General features: G+C 38.6%; 1 protein-coding gene across 1 annotated transcript in view; it reads left to right on the forward strand.

Moving 5' to 3' along the window:
- The window catches only part of FRK (fyn related Src family tyrosine kinase), an 83029-nt gene that overhangs the window by 27836 nt on the left and 32518 nt on the right, over positions 1–22675 (forward strand). Inside the window, exon 2 of the mRNA XM_024756665.1 lies at positions 16939–17060. Coding sequence (XP_024612433.1) covers positions 16939–17060 — 122 coding nt within the window. The remainder of the gene's footprint in view (positions 1–16938; positions 17061–22675) is intronic.

Below are 22675 nucleotides of genomic sequence, written 5' to 3' on the forward strand. Positions count from 1 at the left end.
GGCTCACGGGCCTAGCCGCTCCGCGGCATGTGGGATCTTCCCGGACCGGGGCATGAACCCGTGTCCCCTGCATCGGCAGGCGGACTTACTGAGAGTATATTTAATACCAGGTGTTGTGCTAGGCTCTGAGCATTGCAGTGATGACCAGAAAGATAGGGTTTTGCTCTCTTGGCACTTACAAGTATTGTAAGGAGACAAGGATTTCCTAGCCCAAGAGGCTTGAGCTGCAATCCAAAGGAGGAGTAGGAATTAAATAAGGAGGTGTCTCATATAATAAATCTACTATCACTCAGTGTCGCCAAAACCTGCCCCTCATTCTTATTGAGGGCCCCAATCCTGACGCTCTAGGGTATTCCTGTCCTGTGCTCTCATTCCAACAGCAAGTCTTTTCAAATGTGTAAGATTTAAAAATGTCTTTTCTGGGACACACCTGACAGGTCAGAGTGTAGTGTACTCTGTATTTCACTGAGTTCTTCAATTAATCCCAGGCCAAGAAGTTAGCATAGTGTTTTAGTAGCTGGAAAAGTCTTTGTATCATCCAAATTATGAAATGATACCTTATTGAATTGCAATTGGCTAATTAGTAAGGTGGCCATCCACGCAGGGCATATTTCAGCTTCTTAGAACACATACTTGTGTACAAATAGCTTATGTGCTATTTATAAGTAATATTTACATTGTGTATCATTGGAGTTTATCCCCTTATGAAGGTACTTTGAGACAGCAAATATTTTAACCTAATTCAAGAAATTCATTATTTTAATAAAGTTGCATTATTTAAAGCATAAATTGTAACTGCACGAAACTTTGCCCCTTCACCCTTATACTTGGGTGTGTCTTTGTCAGCAAGAGAACGCATAACTACATCGCCACCCTCTGATATGGGCTATGGTGTGAGAGATGCTCTGCCTAAGGATTTGATGTGCTGAAAAAAGTTCTATTTTCAAAACTCTGACTGTTGGTGCTGATGAGAATCAAGACCTGGAGTGGATGGGCCTTTATAGGACAGAATAATTTAATGTCTATTGGAGTATCCAGAAGGAGGCCCAGAACCAAATTGCTTTGCATACAAAAGCAGAGGGTATTTTGTTGTAAAAGCAGGTGGCCCTGGATCTGAGGGAAAAGAGGTGATAGGAAATTTTCTCCTCAGGGGAGAAGATATAAATTTCTAAGAACAGAGATTTCTGACACATGTTTGAACTTGTTTTCTATTCTAGATTGTACTTAAATCTTTGCTCTTCACAAATTTTGCATAAAGTTTGGACTGAATTTATAACTTGTTGGATGGGTTGAAAATGAGAGAGTGAAGTCCAGCGTGGGGCAGAGTAGACCCGAGAGAACAAAGGTTTGGGGTGGATGATACAGACATAAGAGAAAGGCTTTCCACTCAGAAAACAGGGTTGGGGCTTCCCTGGTGGCGCAGTGGTTGAGAGTCCGCCTGCCGATGTAGGGGACACGGGTTCGTGCCCCGGTCGGGGAAGATCCCACATGCCGCGGAGCGGCTGGGCCCGTGAGCCATGAGGTTCCAAGCCTCTGAATTGTGGGCTGGGCTTTGGAACCTGAAGCATCCTGAACTCCACCTCAGGCCTGGGAGCATTTGCCTTGTACACATTCTTCCTGGCATTCTTAGGCAAACTGGGGTTGGAAACAGGCCCTGCAGGAAGTTAAGTGGCCCTGGTGTGTGTGTGGCAGGTGAGGGACAGTTTTGCTTTTCTCAGCAACCTTTCCTCATAACAGTTCCCAGGAGTGAAGCTTTAATATACTTGTGCAACTGTCTTTTCCTCTAACTCTGAGCAAAAACAAGCAGAAAACCAATTTTCAGGTTCAGAAAAACCCTCCAGGGCTGGCAGAGCCTTCCTTTTGTTTCCTGACAAATAGCTTGTTGACACTGAAAACAAAAGGTGTATTTTCTGCCACTGCTTCTGGCTTTCCTTTTGACAAGAACCAGCTGATTTGTGGACGTGTTCAGCTTCTACCATTTCAAAGTCCAGTGGGTGGCATTTACATAGGTTATAAACTTCGGTTATTTATGCTAGCATTATTATTGGTAATTATTAATGATATCATCTTTAGTGGGTAGCTGGGTGCACAGGGTCAAATTATTAAAAAAGAAAAAAACTGTTTTTTCTGACCTTTAGTGAACTCTTTGTCTCACTCTGTCTGCTTGGGAACACCTGCTTCATTTAAACCCCTAAAAAGGCAGTGAAATTAGTGCACATCTGTGATGGTAGCTGCAGGCATACACACACACACACACACACACACACTTACACATCCACATCCACATATATGTGTGTGTCTCTGTGCCACATATGGATAAAGATTAGTAGAGATTTTGTTTTTCATTGTATGTTTGCCAAATGTGAAAGACAATTTCATTTAAACATTTTGATTTTTATATGGATTTAAGAGATATCTATGAACAAATCCTACATTATTTATTCTATTAGAATCAAACATATTATTTCTGTTCTGTGTATAGTTATTTTTCATAAAATGGTGCTCTTGCCTTTAAACAGATTGCTCACTTTTCTTTGGCTAACGAGCCATTGCTTCCAAGAAGACCCTTGGAGGATACTCATAGCTCCTGGTGTTTTGCATTTCCATAAACATCAGTGATAGAAATAAGTGGAATTGATGGACACTGTTTATTCCTTAATTAGAAAAAAAAAACTGCTGATAGATCTTGGCCAAACTGCAGTTGAAAAACCTGGATATTGGCTTCAATCCTAGAGTGGATTATAATCCTCACTCATTTACTTCTCTCAAAGATTCAGTTCAGTTTTTCTCCACAGCTCTATTTATTCTGATTACTTTGACTTTAGGAACACACAGGAAAACCCTCTGGAATTACTGCCACCTACTAAGAGTGATTTTAAAAATGCACTCTCCCTCTTCCTTCTTTTGCTTCTTTTTTCTTTCTCCTTTGCACTTTTCACCTTCGAACACACTATATAGTTGCTCATTTATTTTGTTTATTGCTGTCTTTCCCCATTAGTACGTGAGCTCCACAGAAGCAGCACTTTTTGTTTCTTTCATTGACTGCTGTAATTCTACCAATTAGAACTGTGCCTGGCGCAGTGTAGGTGCTTGAATGAATGGTTGCAATTGTTGAATGAAAAATGAATGAGTGAATGAATTTTATGGTGGTAGACTCTGGTTATAGCTTTGTCACCAGCTCTTGTGTGAACCTGGAAAAAACACTTAGCCTTACTGAGGAAGATGAGTATTTTCTGTCACAGGCATCACTGAGAATTTAATGAAATGATGGATTCTTTTCCCAGAAAAGTGCATGTACTCTTTCAAACACATTTACAGTGAGTTTCAAAGATTTACCCATGGGCCCAGATAAAAATTTCTTTCCAGCTCTAAACTTCTGATCAACTCTCCTGTGTTCCTCCCACAGAAGAATTCTTCCTTGTTCCCACCCTCCATACTGTCATCTCTTAAATTTATTGTTTAAATAATTTTTAAAGAACAAGTCAAAATTTTCTATCATTTTTGCTGGTGTGCCCCAAACTTAATATTCTCTACCATGCTAAATCTTAAATGCAATATCTTATCCTCATAATGAACTTTTTGAATTTTGCTGAAGATCTACTTCTTCCATGGAGTTAGTAGTTTCCACATGGAATTACCTATAAACATCAAAGAAATGGTTTTCTAGTTTCTTCCTTTAATGGACCCTTCTCCCCCGCTGTTGCCCACCAAACCAATCTGCTCACAGACACCTTGTTGGTTCTTTACTTGTGCACATGCCCTTGCCCTTCATTTCTTTGGATTTCTCATCTTTTCCAAATCCGTATTCACTTAAGAAAATACACTTAAAGTGTATTTTCTTTAAGAAGGCTTCCGTCGTTGACTCACTGTTAGTTGTTCATATCTCTGGCGGTATACCCTTGGTGATTAAATGTTCTTTTTGTTTTATCACTTTCTTTTTGAGTTATTACTCAGTTAAAAAGGTCTTTTATCCCTCCCTCGATACTCTAAGATTCTCAAAGGAAAGGAAATACACCCTTCTTTTCCTCTTTTGCTTTTTCACCTGTTCTCCATATAGGTATTATGAAGTAAATATTACTGATATATTTCAGCTTATAAAGCACATAGAAAATTATATCAATATTACCCTGTAGGGTAATAAGAAGCTTAAGATATTTTAAAGATGTTTACTATCTTTTATTTGGATAAAGGATTTAATGAAAGTAAGGGATGACACAGTGCATCCTTTAGTGTTAAAATGATAAGTACCACGGCTGAAATGTGGACGTGAACCTCTGGTTTTGCTGGTGTCTGTTCTAATAGTGGGCACCTGTGCTGTATCAGTCATAAAATACTTTGAATATCACCTCCGATATTGGCAAAAAAGAAGACAGATACTCCTCATTTTTTCTTTTTGTATGAGAAACCTGTATCCAGTAAATGCAGACTGGGCTGCAAGTCCAAAGCATAGCATTATTAACCCATCCAGACCAGGTGCACACAGGGACTACCAGCTGATTAGAGTCAAATGTTTGGTCTTGTTTATTCCATGAAAGTAGTTCCCAAAGAACAAGTTATTTTGTAGCTTTTTAAAGGATACTCAGTGGCTTAAATAAAGTGGGATGAGATAATATCATTCATGACACCAGAAATTAAAATTCTTTAAAGTTAAGTGAATTTAAAAGTTCCTTTTATTTTTGTCTTGGAATGAGAAAGGAAATGATTCATGGAAGTAGATAACTATTTTTTGGGTAGGAAACTAAGTGGGGCTGTCACTCTGAAATTAGTGACCCATATAACTATTAAAAAGAAACGCTACTACCCCAAAGCTTATTGATATAAGGAATCTGAATGAACATTTGTGGTGTTTTGTGAAGTAAAGCACTTCCCTAGGAATTATAAAATCAACTGCATATACTTTCTTTGGATGGGACAAAGGTAGAAACTATTTAATGGTTAATGCTTTCAACTCTAACCCATATTCCTCTAGTTTCTAGGACAAACATTATCACAAATGTTGTACAAAAGCAAAGCAGACAGATTAAAATTTACACTTTTATCTCAGGCTTGATGATTGGAAATACCATAATATATGTGCACATCTTGTTTTTTATTTTAAAAGAGACATCAATATTAGCTTTTACTTCCTTTTACACAGTTGGGAATTGTTGTGAAGCAAAAACACTGCCTTGAGATTAAATGCCCATCTGAACTTTGCTGTATTCTTTGTAAACCTTTTGTGAGGAATTGCATACTTTTGATGACTAGACTCAGGGAAGTGGATTCAGGTTACAATCAGATTCTTTCATAAACACACGGTACACACCTTCCTCAGTGGGGAAAGTACCAATTAGTTCACCTTACTTCCTCCCTAAGAAAATTCCTTCAAAAGTCCCCTTTTGTGATGACTGTAAAGGTGAATAATAGCAACAAAAAAGCTTTATCAAATGACCCACGCAAGGAATTTCCTGTTTCCTCTGTGACTGCAAGTCGTACTTCAGATACTGGATGTGACATTGTCAGTTTATCACACACGGTTTTCATGTGTGCAGACCTGACATGCTTGTGTTTTGGAGAACAGAAGAGTCAGCCTCATTTTTGGTCTCTACATTCATGTGGAAGTGTTTTTCCTCTTTGGGAGAAGAGAGCGGTCAGATTGGAATCTGTGGTCTGAGGCCAATTAACATTCGAATCTGTGCTGCAACTGGCCCAGAGCAGATAAGGCTTCTCTTTTAAGTGCTTTACCCTCCACGCACTGTGGCAAGCACAGATAAAAGGTTACGTGAAAACACACGTGTTAAGTCCAACGTTCAGTATAAACCAAAAGACTATATAAGATGCCCACATTGAGGTACAATGTGTTAACTGTTCATCAACAAGTATTTATTTAACTGCTCCAAAAGGCATATGTGGTGTTATCAGACTCAGTCTCTGTGCCAGGAAAGTCTGCAGCCTCAGGTGAACACAGGGAATAATCTAAAAATAAAAAGTAAAACTGTGCAGCACTAGCTTTTGTGTGCTCCATTCCAAACCAGAGGGGTAGAGGCTGAGAACTGTGGGAATCGTGGGTAGGCAGGTTTAAGTAATGCTACCACCGACAGCGGTGAGAGGATGTGTTTAGCTGGAGCACAGTTGATGTAGGGAAGATAAGATTGAAGAAATGGATGGCATCTAGATGGAGGTGGGCTTGGAATTCCAGGTTAATAAGGATTTTCGTCCATAAGCAAAGGGAACCCTTAAAACTTTTTTTTTTTTTTGCCGTACGCAGGCCTCTCACTGTTGTGGCCTCTCCCGTTGCGGAGCACAGGCTCCGGTCGCGCAGGCTCAGCGGCCATGGCTAACGGGCCCAGCCACTCTGCGGCATGGCATGTGAGATCTTCCCAGATCGGGGCACGAACCCGTGTCCCTTGCATCGGCAGGCAGACTCTCAACCACTGCGCCACCTTAAAGGGAAGCCCACCTTAAAACTTTTTTAATGTGTATGTACCAGTGAGATGTAGCAGGTCATATTTTCAGAAGATTAATCTAGTGGTGGTGGTGTAAGCAAGGGGGAGAGAGACTGAGGTGATGTACATACAACTTGTAGCAACAGTACCTGGCTCCTTGTGTGTGATCTGGAAGTGAAAGCTATTAAGATTAAAGATAAGAGGTAGCAAAATATTACCAGAGTCCAAATAGTGATGATGCATTGGACAAAGTTTGTGGTGGGGGAAATGGAAAGGAAGGAAAGAATAAGAAAATACACGGAGCAGTATTATTATTATTATTTTGTCCTTATCATGGTAGGGTAGTGGGGAAAAGTGACAGTGTTCATTTACTGCAAGCCAAGGGGGATGCTGAGCCTAAGGAGATTTTTATAGAGGGGAAGGGACATGATTACCTGGACCGTAAGGAACTTCGATAGAGGCTTTCCTGGCAATGTTGCTGAAACACAGATCAATGCAGGTGAGCCATATAGAACTTCCATAGCTCGAGGGGTCATGATTCCAAGCCTTACATTTAGGTACCATAAATGGCTAAATATGATTATGAGCATACCCTGCAAACTGTAGTTATTTTGCAAAAATGTTAATGTCACTGATCCTCCCAAACCACACTGGTGAGGACAATAGGTGGGTTTATCCCTGATAACGTGTGTAACTGTGATGACAACAATAAAAACACCCCTAGCCTGCATTCCACCAGGGGAGGCGCCCAGGGCACTTTCCCCATCGTGGCTATGGGTCAAGTTGATCTACCCACTTTCCCACATGGAAGATCCATGTGTTTTTCTGGGACTGGTTTTAGGAGTTTATTTTGTTAGGGTCTGTCTACTGTGGTTTAAGGCCAGCTGTCCTGGATTTTAGGGAGACATTGGGGAAAGAAATTGTTTGTTAAATTTTGTAAACCTTAGCCAGCAGTTACTAAGGATGGGTTTTCCCTTTTAAAAAATGTAGGAGGAAATTACCTCTATCTGATTGGAATTATGAGTGTCCTGCTGCATGCCAGTCAGTGAGGCAGCAGAGTGGATAGAATAAGACTCCAGTAAATGAAATGAGGAAACATTCATGGAGATACCACATCTATTAACAGGTTGATTTCCCTCAATTTTGATTGATATCTATATTATTTAAATGTTTTTTTCTTTAGGAAAAATGTAATACATACACACAATCAAAAAATAAACTGTACAGAACAGTGTTGGGTAACCTTCCACAAATGTTTTATAAATATTCAAGAGTGTGTATAAGCACATCCTGCTTTTCTTTTCTTTACTTAATTTATTTATTGTTTTATACAGCAGGTTCTTATTAGTCGTCCATTTTATACATGTCAGTGTATACATGTCAATCCCAATCTCCCAATTCATCACACCACCCCCCCCCACCCGCTGCTTTCCCTGCTTGGTGTCCATACGTCTGTTCTCTACATCTGTGTCTCAATTTCTGCCCTGCAAACCGGTTCATCTGTACCATTTTTCTAGGTTCCACATATATGTGTTAATATGCGATATTTGTTTTTCTCTTTCTTACTTCACTCTGTATGACACTCTGTAGATCCATCCACGTCTCTACAAATGACCCAATTTCGTTCCTTTTTATGGCTGAGTAAAAGTCCATTGTATATATGTACGACATCTTCTCTACCCATTCGTCTGTCGATGGGCATTTAGGTTGCTTCCATGACCTGGCTATTGTAAATAGTGCTGCAATGAACGTTGGGGTGCATGTGTCTTTTTGAATTATGGTGCTCTCTGGGTATATGCCAAGTAGTGGGATTGCTGGGTTACAGGGTAATTCTATTTTTAGTTTTTTAAGGAACCTCCATAATGTTCTCCATAGTGGCTGTATCAATTTACATTCCCACCAACAGTGCAAGAGGGTACCCTTTTCTCCACACCCTCTCCAGCATTTGTTGTTTGTAGATTTTCTGATGATGCCCATTCTAACTGCTGTGAGGTGATACCTCATTGCAGTTTTGATTTGCATTTCTCTAATAATTAGTGATGTTGAGCAGCTTTTCATGTACTTCTTGGCCATCTGTATGTCTTCTTTGGAGAAATGTCTATTTAGGTCTTCTGCCCATTTTTGGATTGGGTTGTTTGTTTCTTTAATATTGAGCTGCATGAGCTATTTATATATTTTGGAGATTAATCCATTGTCCGTTGATTCGTTTGCAAATATTTTGTCCCATTCTGAGGGTTATCTTTTTGTCTTGCTTATGGTTTCCTTTGCTGTGCAAAAGCTTTTAAGTTTCATTAGGTCCCATTTGTTTATTTTTGTTTTTATTTCCATTACTCTAGGAGGTGGATCAAAAAAGATCTTGCTGTGATTTATGTCAAAGAGTGTTCTTCCTAGGTTTTCCTCTAAGAGTTTTATAGTGTCCGGTCTTACATTTAGGTCTCTAATCCACTTTAGGATAAATCCCATTTGATCATGGTGTATGATCCTTTTAATGTGTTGTTGGATTCTGTTTGCTAGTACTCTTTTTTTTGTTTTTTGGCTGCCTTGGGTCTTCATTGCTGCGCACGGGCTTCTCTCTAGTTGCGGCAAGCGGGGGCTACTCTTCGTTGCGGTGCACGGGCTTCTCATTGCGGTGGCTTCTCTTGTTGCGGAGCACGGGCTCTAGGCACACAGGCTTCAGTAGTTGCAGCACGCAGGCTCAGTAGTTGTGGCCCATGGGCTTAGTTGCTCCGCGGCATGTGGGATCTTCCCGGACCAGGGCTCAAACCCGTGTCCCCTGCACTGGCAGGCGGATTCTTAACCACTGCGCCACCAGGGAAGCCCTGTGTGCTAGTATTTTGTTAAGGATTATTGGTCTATAATTTTCTTTTTTAGTAGTACCTTTTCTGGTTTTGGTATCAGGGTGATGGTGGCATCATAGAATGAGTTTGGGAGTGTTCCCTCCTCTGCATATTTTTGGAAGAGTCTGAGAAGGATGGGTGTTAGCGCTTCTCTAAATGTTTGATAGAATACACCTGTGAAGCCATCTGGTCCTGGACTTTGGTTTGTTGGAAGATTTTTAATCACAGTTTCAATTTCATTACTTGTGATTGGTCTGTTCATATTTTCTATTTCTTCCTGGTTCAGCCTTGGAAGGTTATACCTCTCTAAGAATTTGTCCATTTCTTCCAGGTTGTCCATTTTATTGGCATAGAGTGCTTAGGATGTTTTGTATTTCTGCAGTGTCTGTTGTAACTTCTCCTTTCTCATTTCTAATTTTATTGATTTGAGTCCTCTCCCTCTTTTTCTTGATGAGTCTGGCTAATGGTTTGGCAACTTTGTTTATCTTCTTAAAGAACCAGTATTTAGTTTTATTGATCTTTGCTATTGTTTTCTTTGTTTCAATTTCATTTGTTTCTGCTCTGATCTTTATGATTTCTTTCCTTCTGCTAACTTTGGGTTTTGTTTGTTCTTCTTTCTCTAGTTCCTTTAGGTGTAAGGTTAGATTGTTTAGTTCACATTTTTCTTGTTTCTTGAGATAGGCTTGTATAGCTATAAACTTCCTTCTTAGAACTGCTTTTGCTGCGTCCCATAGATTTTGGACCGTTGTGTTTTCATTGTTATTTGTCTCTAGATATTTCTTGATTTCCCCTCTGGTTTCTTCAGTGATCTCTTGGTTATTTAGTAACGTATTTTTTGGGCTCCATGTGTTTGTGTTTTTCACATTTTTTCCCCGTAGTTCATTTCTAATCTCATAGCGTTGTGGTCAGAAAAGATGCTTGGTAAGATTTCAGTTTTCTTAAATTTACTAAGGCTTGATTTAGAGAAGTTTTTTTAGCATTTGTTGTAGAGCTGGTTTGCTGGTGCTCAATTCTCTTATTAGCTTTTGCTTTTCTGTAAAGCTTTTGATTTCTCCTTCGAATCTGAATGAGATCCTTGCCAGGTAGAGTCATCTTGGTTGTAGGTTCTTCCCTTTCATCACTTTAAGTATCATGCTGCTCCCTTCTGGCTTGTAGAGTTTCTGCTGAGAAATCAGCTGTTAACCTTATGGGAGTTCCCTTGTATGTGATTTATCCTTTTTCCCTTGCTGCTTTCAATAATTTTTCTTTGTCTTTAACTTTTACCAATTTGATTACTATGTGTCTCGGCATGTTTCTCCTTGGGTTTATCCTGTATGGGACTTGCTGCGCTTCCTGGACTTGGGTGGCCATTTCCTTTCCCATGTTAGGGAAGTTTTTGACTATAATCTCTTCAAATATTTTCTCGGGTCCTTTCTCTCTCTCTTCTCCTTCTGGAACCCCTATAATACGAATGTTATTGTGTTTAATGTTGTCCCAGAGGTCTCTTAGGCTGTCTTTATTTCTTTGCATACTTTTTTCTTTATTCTGTTCTGCAGCAGTGAATTCCACCATTCTGTCTTCTAGGTCACTTACCCGTTCTTCTGCCTCAGTTATTCTGCTATTGATTCCTTCTAGTGTATTTTTCATTTCAGTTATTATATTGTTCATCTCTGTTTGTTCTTTAATTCTTCTAGATCTTTGTTAAACATTTCTTGCATCTTCTCGATCTTTGCCTCCTTTCTTTTTCCGAGGTCCTGGATCATCTTCACTATCATTATTCTGAATTATTTTTCTGGAAGGTTGCCTATGTCTACCGCATTTACTTGTTTTGGGGGGTTTTATCTTGTTCCTTCATCTGGTACAAAGCCCTCTGCCTTTTCATCTTGTGTCTTTCTGTGAATGTGGTTTTTGTTCCACAGGCTGCAGGATTGTAGTTCTTCTTGCTTCTGCTGTTTGCCCTCTGGTGGATCTATATTATTTAAATGTTTATATTCAGTAACACTGCATAAATTCTCATTTTTGTTTTTAAAAGACACATTGTGACTTTTTTGTAAAATAACATCCAGTTAATCACCTTATAGCTTTCGTTAGCCTTTTTGCTTTAGTAAAATGGTCTACTGCCACCTGGTGGCAGCATGACCTAGTCAAGACTGGGCAGGCAGAACAGCAAAGTTAGTACAAATACAGTTAGAGAAGTGAGATCATGTTCACATATTCACTCATGTTCTGTCTTTACCTCAAATCCGTCGTGTCTAAAACCAAATATATAATTTTTCCCTTAAATCAGTTCTCTTAAAATAGGTGCTATTTATTAAGTGTGAATGTGGCCAGGCATCAAGCACTTTACACACATTATTTTTCTTCATCTCAAAAGAAGCCTACAGGGTAATGATTATTAGTCCCACTTACAAGTGAGGAAATCCAGGGATAACTTTCCCAGTGAGATGCTGTAACTCTTACTTGTTGTTACACTCTGCCTTCTAATGTGCTGCTGGGTACATTGTCCTCCAGTCATGCAGATTTGAAACCCTGGTGTCATGTTTGATCTTCCATCTGTTTCACTGCTCATCTATAATCACCCATCCCATATTCCTTTGAGATTTTTCTTGTAACTATCAATTCTAACTGCCAAAATCTCTAGTCCAGATCTTTATGACATGTAGGTTTTTGTAGCATATACCTGATTGACTTCTTTCATTTTTTTGTGTATAAATAAATTGTGAAGTGATATAACTACGTCTTATCATAAACATCCAATTATAGAGAAGAATGCAGAGTAAAAAGTGAAAGTCTTTTGTCATCTATTTTGTCATCTCTCCCTAATCTCTGGAGAAGTAAGCACATATAATTTTTGGTTTGTTGGTTTTTAAAATATAAATAAAACTATAATATTCCTAGTACTCTGCAATTTACCCTTTTTCATTCAGCAGTATGTCTTGCAGATCTTTCTGTGTCCATGCTACAGAATTTACACACAATGGACACTCAAATGTTTGCAGAATGAATCTCAGATTTCAGTTACATACTCCTTTCATCTAAAACAGGCAGTGTACTTTTTGCTCCATTTTCACCTAACTAAAGCATTTTTCTCCAAGGTTATAGGTTATTATGGATCTCCTCTCCTTTTTGGTTATTCTTAGTCAAGATCTCTTTCATGGCAGGTATGGCATAGTAATAAAGATTATTTTCATTAAATATCAATAAAATGTGTATGTAAGAGTGTATGTAGTATCATTTTATTGGATAATTTTTACATGTAAGTGCCAAATCTAACTTATTTTCAGATGTCTTGTGTAAATTTCCAACTTCTTTACTATTTCTGTACCTCAGTGGTTCTCAATCTTTGGTGTGCATAAGATTTACTGGGGAACTAATTATTAAAACCCAGATTTCCGGGCCCCACCTTCAGAGTTTCTGATTCACTTGGTATGACGTGAAGCCTGCACATTTCCAACAAGTTTCCGTGTGATGCTGTTGCTGATCCACATTTCGAGGATCACGATCTATAAGACTCTCCCCGGATGCTTTCTGCCTCCTAGGATATCCTGATCTCTTCTCAGCACTCACTGTTTACTGCACATAAGAACTACAGCTTAAAGAGAGCGTTGAAAATGGCTGTGGCCTGTGGACAACGAGGCTTGGGGTGTACGTGCCCTTCCAGAGTGGGACCAGCAGGGGCTCTAAAGGCAGAACTGAGGAGAATGACAGTTCTGCCCATGGCTCAAACCACAAATTAAGGAACGGTTTTCACCTGTGCAGAGGGTGGACCGAACTATCGGTTGCCCACTAGTCTGCACAGCAGCACATGCTCTAGCGATCACAGTCTATAGCAGACGCGTCATCTTTGAGTATGAAAGATGGCGTTATAATGCCACTACATCCAGAAAACAACGATTTATTTTCTTCACTTCTTGATGGCAGCTCAGCCAAGTAAAATTCCAGGTATTAAGTGAGCTGATGCATCCATTCAAATAGTTACATGTATTTCATTCTTATTATCAATTCATTACTGGTGTGATTTGCCTTGTAAAGTGATTGTACAAGAATCCAGAATTCGGGGGGGTGGGGGTGGGGGTGTGATGCATTGGGCAATTGGGATTGACATGTATACACTGATGTGTATAAAATGGATGACTAATAAGAACCTGCTGTAAAAATAAATAAATTAAATTAAATTAAAAAAAAAAGAATCCAAAATTGGTGAGACAGAAGAGAATTTAAGGAAAAAAATTCATCACACAGTTCCTCTCTGCAAATGTAGTAAAATTATTATATCTTTAATCATTTGATTTACAAAACCTGCTTGCTTATACATATATTAGGCAGAGAAAAGACATCATTTTATAAATGTGATTATCCAAAATACAAATGTAATGTATATATGTAAAGCTTATCTAATGGAGTATTTATTCTTTAGAATTATGAGATATATGAGATATAATTGTACTTCTAAGAATTTAATCTGTTAGATAAATTGTAATTCTTGTAAAGGTTTACATATTTATATTTGGACCAAACATTTTAATGATGCTGCATAATTAATGCACTAGAAATCAGGAAAATGCGTGGGGTTGATAAGTATATTTGATCCATGTTGCTCCTTTGCTTGAAATATTTGTGTGAAGAAATTTTGCCATTGCTGGAAATGGAGTCTAAAAAAAAATTGCCTGAGTATTTTAACTATTAGCTTTCACTAAGCATGCTATCCATAAAAATATCTAATGTTTTTCATGTGTTTGTTTAAACTTTATATAAATAGTATTATAAAGGTATGTATCATTCTTCAACTTCCTTTTGTCCCTCAACAATTTATTTGGTTTAACTGCCAGATAGTATTCCATTTTATATCCATAATTAAGTTTACTTATTACCCTACAATGGGCCTTTAGGTTGTTTCCAACTTTCCATGCTAGAATTCTTCAGTGAATGTGCTTGTGGTATATTTCCTTGAGCACACAGAGTATACAATCTAGAAGTGAAATTAAGTAGCATACAAATATTCAGCTTTACTAGATATTGCCAAATGTTCTCTGAATTAGTTGTATCAAATTGCATTGCCACTAGTATTATATAAAGGTTCTTGTTTCATGTTTTTTCCAGTGCCTGAATGTGAGAGTTTTAAATTTTGTCCAGCCTGAAAAGTGTGAAAGTGCATTTCATTTTTTTATATTTAATATTCTTAATATTTCTAATTACTGGCAATAGACAGAGGCTGTACTTCTTTCCTTATTTTTATTAGTTATTGGGTTTTTCTTTTCTGTGATCTATCCAGTTATATACTGTGTCAGTTTTTCTACTGTGTTGTCTTTTTTTTTAGTGATTATAGGTCTCTATATAACCTGAATACTAATCTTATCCTTGTTTATATGCTCTGCAAATACCTCCTCCAGGTCTGTGGCTTATAGTTTAATTTTATTTCATGGTAATCTTGGTGTTGCAAGTTTTTAATTATGGTGTAATAAATATTATTAATCTTTTCCCTTAAGGCTCGTATGTCTTCTTTTTCTTTTTGTCTTGTGGAAGAAAACTTCCTTAGTCTCATAGTCTCAGAAAGTTTTAGAATGTGCCTTTTACATTAGGTTTTTTTGTTTTTTTGTTTTTTTTTCTGGTACGCGGGCCTCTCACTGTTGTGGTCTCTCCCGTTGCGGAGCACAGGCTCCAGACGCGCAGGCTCAGCGGCCATGGCTCACGGGCCAGCCGCTCCGCGGCATGTGGGATCTTCCCGGACCAGGGCACGAACCCGTGTCCCCTGCATTGGCAGGTGGACTCTCAACCACTGCGCCACCAGGGAAGCCCTTACATTAGGTTTTTAATCTATGTAAAATTGTTGTGTATGCTATAGGTAGCAGCAATTAATTTTTTTATATGGATTATGATTGGTACCAGCATCATTTATTGACTAATCCATCCTTTCATCACTAATTTGTATGTTTGGGTCTGTTTGAGTTTTTTATTATGTTCCATTATTCTATTGATATTTACTTATTTCTGCAATAGTGGAAAACATACGTTTCTATTTTTCTGTGAATTCATTCCATGGCCACCTTGGAATGTTTCCAAGTCTTTTAAAATTTCATTTGGACAAACAATAGCCTATGGACATTAATTTGGTTCCTGATATTGAATCAATATGGTAGTCATTAGTGTAGTCTACCAAATGTTTCCAGTTTTCTGCCTTCAGGGAAATAGTAGGATTGCATTTTCTACTCTCTTTGGATTTAGTATGAACATACAACGTATTTCTCAGTAGGCTCATTCTTGAGCAGAAGCTTTAAATAGAAACTCCAGGAACCAGCCTGTGATTTGCCACATTTTCCAATCCAGCCTGCCTACTCAATCGTGGAGGCATGGCGATGGAAATTCTTTGGTGGACATAGAGATGGACATGGCACAGATGACCTTCAGTGGACGTGCAGTTGAGTGAAAAACAAATCTTTGTTGTCTTAAACCACTGAGGTTTTTGGAGTTGTTCATTGTTCCAACATAATCTGGCATTTCCTGGATAATATAGTTAATATTGTGTAATTTGCAATTTGACGATTGGGAAAATGGTAAACAAACATCTTACTTTTGTTAGAAGGTAATTATATTTTAATGTCTCTTTTTTTAAAATTTCTTCCCCTCTTCCTTCCAATTGTGTCACCCTTAGTGCACTCATATTCCCCAATACCCATGACCTGTCAAACCAATTGGAACCAATTTTTGAGGGCCTCTCCCAGCCTGCAATTTCTCACCTGGCCTGTATTTCTTCCCTCAAGCCTACATTTCTTCTCTTTGAGTGTTTACATTTTTAAAAATGATGCCTAGAAAGATAAATGTTTTACCTGAAGTCTTTAATGATAAAGATCGACGTTATGACCCTAGAGTGAAAGGTCATTAACGCAAAGCTGGCTGTCTCAGTTTCCTCTTATTATCACATTAGTGTCTGCTGACTTGATATATGTTTTAAACTGGTTCTGATATTAAAATCCATAATTCTTTGTTGGGGTTGATCACATTCACATTTACTGACTCTTGTAGTTCTGGAATGTTAAGGATAAGAGTGTAAAGATGAGAAGTGGAGGGGACACTAAGAAGATACATCCCAGGCAGAAGTATCTTTTTCACATAATCTCTCCACCGATGAAAATTTCCTTTTAAACATGCAAAACCATCTTATATTATGGGGGTCAGGGGAGTTGGACAGTGATGGAGGGGAGAAAGATGGGAATTAAAACCCAGAGAACTACATTTTTACTGTTCACACTTTGATGTGAAATATATGAATCCCTGGATTGGAATGTTTGCCTCCTAACACCTAGAAGGTGTTAGGAGAGGCAGTGGACAGTCTGATGGTGATGTGAATAGTTTTAGAGCGCGCAACATGGCAAACTTACCGTGTGGTGGGCCTGCCCTAGAAGCTTTGGATTTGACAGGAGAACACAGGGTTTCTCAGACAGAATGCAGGTGTGAGAAGACATGTGGTAGCAGAGACATCAGCTAAATTCCTATTTTGTAATATATTAAAGACTCCTGGTGAGTGTTGCAGACATCCAGAAAAATCATGTCAAGTATCAAAAACTACCGTTTATACCTGTTATAGTTTCACTAAAGAGTATAAGCCCTTCTGATATTGGAACTTTCTTGCCAAACTTCTTGCTCCTTAAAAAAAATGAATGTTGACTGGTTAATTAAAGTTTATATCTCTCTCTTTTTAGGTGGTTCTTTGGAGCAATCAAGAGGGCAGATGCTGAAAAACAACTATTATATTCAGAAAATCAGACAGGTGCTTTTCTAATCAGAGAAAGTGAAAGTCAGAAAGGCAACTTCTCCCTTTCAGGTATGGGCATTGTTCTGTGTGATTTAAATGTGGATTTGAGAGTCTGTAGTCATGAACCTTCTGTGTGAACATGGACATGTTAATTTTAAATTTGCCTTATCTGTTATCTTCACAATAGTACCAAAATTAAATCTATTGAACTACTCAAGAGTAATGTAAAAATTAGCAAAACAATTTCTGTCTGTGGCTAGATGTGACTATAAATGTTTCAAATACACACACTCTAGGTATGAGATGAAAAATATATGGATCTGCCTGTGTTTTCTCACGTTTGCATTACCTAGGAGCCTATCCATTTAGGGAAATGATAAGCAAGAAGCAAAGTCTAAACTGTTGTCAAAATTGATCTTGCCATAATACCCATTTTTTTTTTCTTTTTGCATTTCATTTGTCTTTGCCTGGTAAATAGAAAATGAATTGAAATGCTGAATGCAAATGTGCTTAATTAACCAATGACATGTAACATTTGGTCAAATGTAGTTTTCCAGCTGAGAGTCAAGTGCATGTTTACAATACCCTAGGAAAGAAAAAGCACAGGAGACCTGAGAATTATCTTTAAGTGTTACAGGTGCTTCTATATTAGGTAGTCATTAGTTAGCCAAAAACTAGATTAAATGTTTTTGATTCTAGCATTAAAAATATAGAAGTAGAATATTTCCATGAGGAAAACAAAGAAAAAGTAGAATTAACTGAGTCATATCTTTGAATAATTCCCAGGCTACAGTGACTATGCTGAACACTTTCTTAGTAGAATATTACGGAGCAAAACAGCTTTACAGGCTTAGAACAAAATTACAAGGATATTGGCTGTTATGTGCCGAGAATACTGTAATGCTTGCTTATGGGTTTAGCAAGCTTTGTAGGCCCTACTTGGAGACTAGCATAACATTATAGATTCCTTTTCAGTGAAGTCAGACCATTTAGAGTCTTTCAAACAAATTATCTGATTGCTGTGTATTCACTAGGGGACAAAGTAAATGCAGACCATTATGTCCTACTGAAAGGATAATTTTCTTATTAGCCAGAAGGAGGACTATACAGGAGAAAAATGGAAAGAAAAGGGTCTTCGATATAATCTACATTAAAATGAACAAACAAGTGTACAACCCAATTGCTGACTGTTGATTACCACTAAGGATCTTCAGGTATACCAGTCATGGATTTATTTCTCAGGGCAGTTGTCTCCTAATCAGTCCGAATGAATGGTCTTCAATTTTGCTGACAGCTATGCTGCTAAAGGAAGGCAAATAATATCCCTTTTCTATCTCTGTCTTTCCCACGTGAGTTTTCCTTAGAAGTATTGTCTTTATTCCTCAGGCGACAGTGGCTTGCAGCTGTCAGAGAAGCGCTTCATGAGGGGGGCATGATTTATTGATGCTGCCAGAAACAGCAGCCCAAGGTTGGGGTGGGTGCTAATTGGCTTGTTGTGATCCTTGCCTGGCTGTCAGCTCTTGTGAGGTCTGAGTAGAGAGTTGGGGAGAGAGTTAGGGCTATGACACCTCTCATAACGGCAAGACACTAATTAGCTGTGAATTACAGCAGTGCTTTTGGATATTAGGTATTATACGTGGTAGCCAGAGAATCCATCTTCATTAGATGCGTGACAGGTAGTTTTAGGGGCTTTACTGTTATTTGTCATTGGTAGAGAATTGTTTTTCTGATGAAAAATATAAAATTCTGACTGCATGTCAACTAGTTTGGCTATTTCTTGACTTCAGTCAATTACTTTAAAGGAAATTATTATTGTTATTGCCATTAATATAAATTTGATGTTTGGCGTTCCATAAGCATTTATATTGTTGCTTAAAGTACACTTTCGGAAAAAGATACCTTGAGGGATAAAACTGAATTTCAGGGGAGTTTTTTCAGAAAGGATTTTGCATTGCACATTGTAATTTTACTTTAGGCAGCTCTGCATAGGAAAATCTCCAGAGTAGTAGAGGGAATTCCAGATTCATCCTCAGCGAAAGCTTTTTAAGAGCGAATGATAATAGATTGAAGATAGTTGAAAAATGACAGAGGACATGAGGCAAAAAAGTTCATCAGCAGTGTTCAGGGTGATGCATCTAGTAGCTGATATCATTTCTTTATATACTGTCTATTTCTTGAACAAATATTTGAGTGCCTAGTCTGTGCCAGGCTTCTGCTAGGTCTAGGGCAGCAAGGAGAGTGAGGCACAGTCCCTGGCCCCAGTCTCCAGGAGGGTGATAACACAGCTGTCTGGTGAGACAAGAGGGGGCAGGGGCCAAGTCTCAGAGAGGAGTTAGGAAGGTTTCACAGAGGAGGCAGCACTTGTGCTCAGTGTGTGTCACAAGGTAGCCGCGTGGGAAGGATTATTCCCGGCAAAGCAAATGCACAGAGTGGAGGGTAGGGAGTGGGGAGGACAGTGCAGGTGTGTGTGTGTGTGCACGTGTGTGTAGATGGGGAGCAGAGGTGGAAGAGAGGAGGAATGGCCAAAAATGAGTCTGGAAAGGAAAGTTGGAACTAGACTGTTCAGGGCCTTGTATACCATGCTGAGGAATTTGGAGCTTTTTCTACAGGTCCAAATATAGAGGGAAGTTTTAGGCAGAAAGTGACTCGGTCTGACCTTTGATGACAGAGTGGAGAACAGAACGGATGAAAGATTTATAGGTAATAGTCTGGGGAGAAGTGACGGGGCAAACACAGAGGCGTCACTTGCTGCTGTCTGAAATCACAGGTGTGAGACAGAAGTCAGTCAGCGTTCCGCGGAGTAGGGCCAGGGAACCTACACTCAGCTGGCTGCACTAATGCTCCTCAGTCCCCAGAAGCCTCACGGCCCCTCTGTGGCTCTCCTTTTTTTATGGGGCAAGTGTGGGAATGGCCTTAGGACTCTCGATAGCAGTCTTTGCTTTGGTGCTAAGAAGTGAGTTTGGACACCAACTATTTGCAGGGTGGTTTGAAAAGCCCAGCACCTCTGGACTTTGGCACCATGCGAAATTGCAGCTTCTCTTTTGTAGAAAAGGAAACCATAGGGCCTGTTGAAAGTTGAATTCAGATGCAGTCCTTCTTGCTGGCCATAGGGGGCGATGGTGGGACAGGCCCAGTGGACCCATTACCATGCCATCTAGAAAGAGCTCCTGGGGCTCTTTGCTAGAGAGTCTTGTTTATCTCCACAGGTGATGGCTTGATCCAGGGCAGTTTTGGCAAATAGAGGGTAGGGCATGGGGGTGAGAAATATTTAGAAGATAGAGCCAACAGGAATTGGTAGTTGATCAGAAATGGGGTAAAATAAGAGAGAATGCAGAATCTAGGATGACTTGCAGATCTCTGACTTGAGTGATTGGGGGATAGTGGTCAACTGAGCCAAGATGAGGTCCATGGGAGGAGATACTTACAGGAAGAGAGAAGAGGGGACCAAAGGAATTAAGTTCAGAGGTGTTTGAAGTAATTGCAGGAGGACATACAAGGGGCCATTGTCTCTTTTTTGACTTTTGTCTGCTGATTTTGAGCTGAGAACTCACTGTGATACATCTCCATTACAGTGAACATGTAGGTCCCATGGAACGTGCAGAACTTTTATAATAGTACTTTGTGATTGCTATGAAGTCTGTTCTTGAGAATATAGGTAGGTCTCTGTAGCAACATAATTTAATTTTAAAATAAATATACTAGAATTTTTAGAACCAAATAAATGTTTTATCCTTCAAAAGAATAGACTGCTGTTGTTCAAAGTATTGCACAAATGGTAGAACTTCCTTTACAGAAAGATATCACTTTATGTTAAAGGCCTTAGCTGGGCAATTATATGTTCATTAAGTGCAGCTTTGATACTTGGAATTGACCAGAATTATCTGAAGCCACTTTCTGAATAATATGGATGATTAACCCGAGCGAAACCATGGACTTGTAGCTTTGTAAATATTTCTGCATGCCTTATAAGTTAATTCTGAAGGCAATTCAAAAAGTAATGAGAATAACAGCAGCTTCATTAGGGAAGATGTGTATCTGTTCATGTTGACCTTGTGTGTATCCTTCATGTTGAACTTACATATTCAAAGAGTCTTTTATATTTATGAGTAACTCTTTCACTGTAGGTAAAAGTGTGCTTCTCAAACTAGGTTATACAGTCCTTGAGCCGAAGCAACATACTTTTATTGCTTCTGTTTCATGCTTCTTCTCTATCTCCATAGTTTCTAGTACAGTTTGTAAAGACAGTAGATGCTCAAACACTCACCTCTTTACCCTGTCATCTACCAAGAGCGAAGATAAGCAAGGCCACTGTCATATTCTTAAACCTCTGAAGTCTGGACCATGTAAGATCACAAATAATCCTCTTCATTGCTGTGTTTCAGACTTATTTTAGAAAGACAACTTCTCACCTTAACAGGTTAGTTGTTTCCAGGTGACAAGACTTTTGTAGAGGAGACAAGATTGGAAAAGGATGTCACTTGCATTGTGGCCCTGTCTCTCTCCGCCTGGCACAGGGTTCAGACCCAAACTCACTTTCCACCAGCCACTGAGATACCATTATTGCTCCCAAACTTTTTTAAGACCTGCTGATTCATTCTAATCTGATGCTGACCAATGGCAAAAGGCTGTGTGTTTCATTGTCAGTCCTCTGAGCCTCCATGTATTCTTCATTTAAAATTAATGTGGACATAGTGGCCATAAGAGTGTGTCAGGAATTCTGTTACTATTAACCATGGATGTAAATACAATTGTATATCCCAAGGAGGGGCAAGTATTAAGTGGTTGGAAAAAATTGCCCCTTGAATTTACTATGCAATGAAATGTCTATGGATTCTGGGAGCGTTTTGATATTGGTTAGAGATGATGTTTTGCTTTTTAAAAAATACACAAGCTGCAGAAAGAAATTTTTGTTAATAACTCCAGTACCTCATATAAAATGTATTGAATTTTAAACATGTCGGTGCCATCTTAGAAAATGCCTTTTAATTAAAGTCATAATTTAGTTGTGTTCAACTTAATTACAAATATAATTGCCTATAATAGCAAGTGGCTTTTTGGGTCAGTTATCGTATATTCTGCCTTTTCTTAATGTTACTACTGATAAATTATATTCAGATGTTTTAAATACTCTATAAAGTTAAATTAACATTTTATTATGTAGTACATATATCTGTGTTTGTGTGTGTACACAAACATACACACACAGATGCACAGGCAAAGAACTTTTTTCTCCAGGGCTCTGCTCATGGAGAAATCTTCTATTTTATTGAAAATCCATGGCTAGCATTTCTAGAAGTTGCAGTATTCTTTAGGGTGCTTGCATTGTTTTTTCTTTTGTTTCTCTGTGAACACCACATGTTGGCTCATCTAAGTTTTCTCTTCTCTTCTGCTTACCTTATTTTGTTTATTAAAAATATCTTTTCTGTATGAGTAGTTTGAGCTATTTGGAGGCAAGCACAACAAAGAACTGATGCATATTATTGCCCTTTGAATGTAACTTTATAGTAATCAATTCCAGATATTAAATAAATGAGAAGTTGATAAGTCATGTGGAGGTTGGTGAAATTGCTACCTTTTCATACTTCATGACATATTCCATTCTCTTAGTTTTTTTCATTTTATTGGCTGCCAAATTAAATTGATCCTTTATTTACATTTTGTCCAATGTTGTACTTCAAATGAAG

Source organism: Neophocaena asiaeorientalis, unplaced genomic scaffold (genome assembly GCF_003031525.2).
Source record: "Neophocaena asiaeorientalis asiaeorientalis breed wild unplaced genomic scaffold, Neophocaena_asiaeorientalis_V1.1 scaffold125, whole genome shotgun sequence".
Taxonomy (NCBI): domain Eukaryota; kingdom Metazoa; phylum Chordata; class Mammalia; order Artiodactyla; family Phocoenidae; genus Neophocaena; species Neophocaena asiaeorientalis.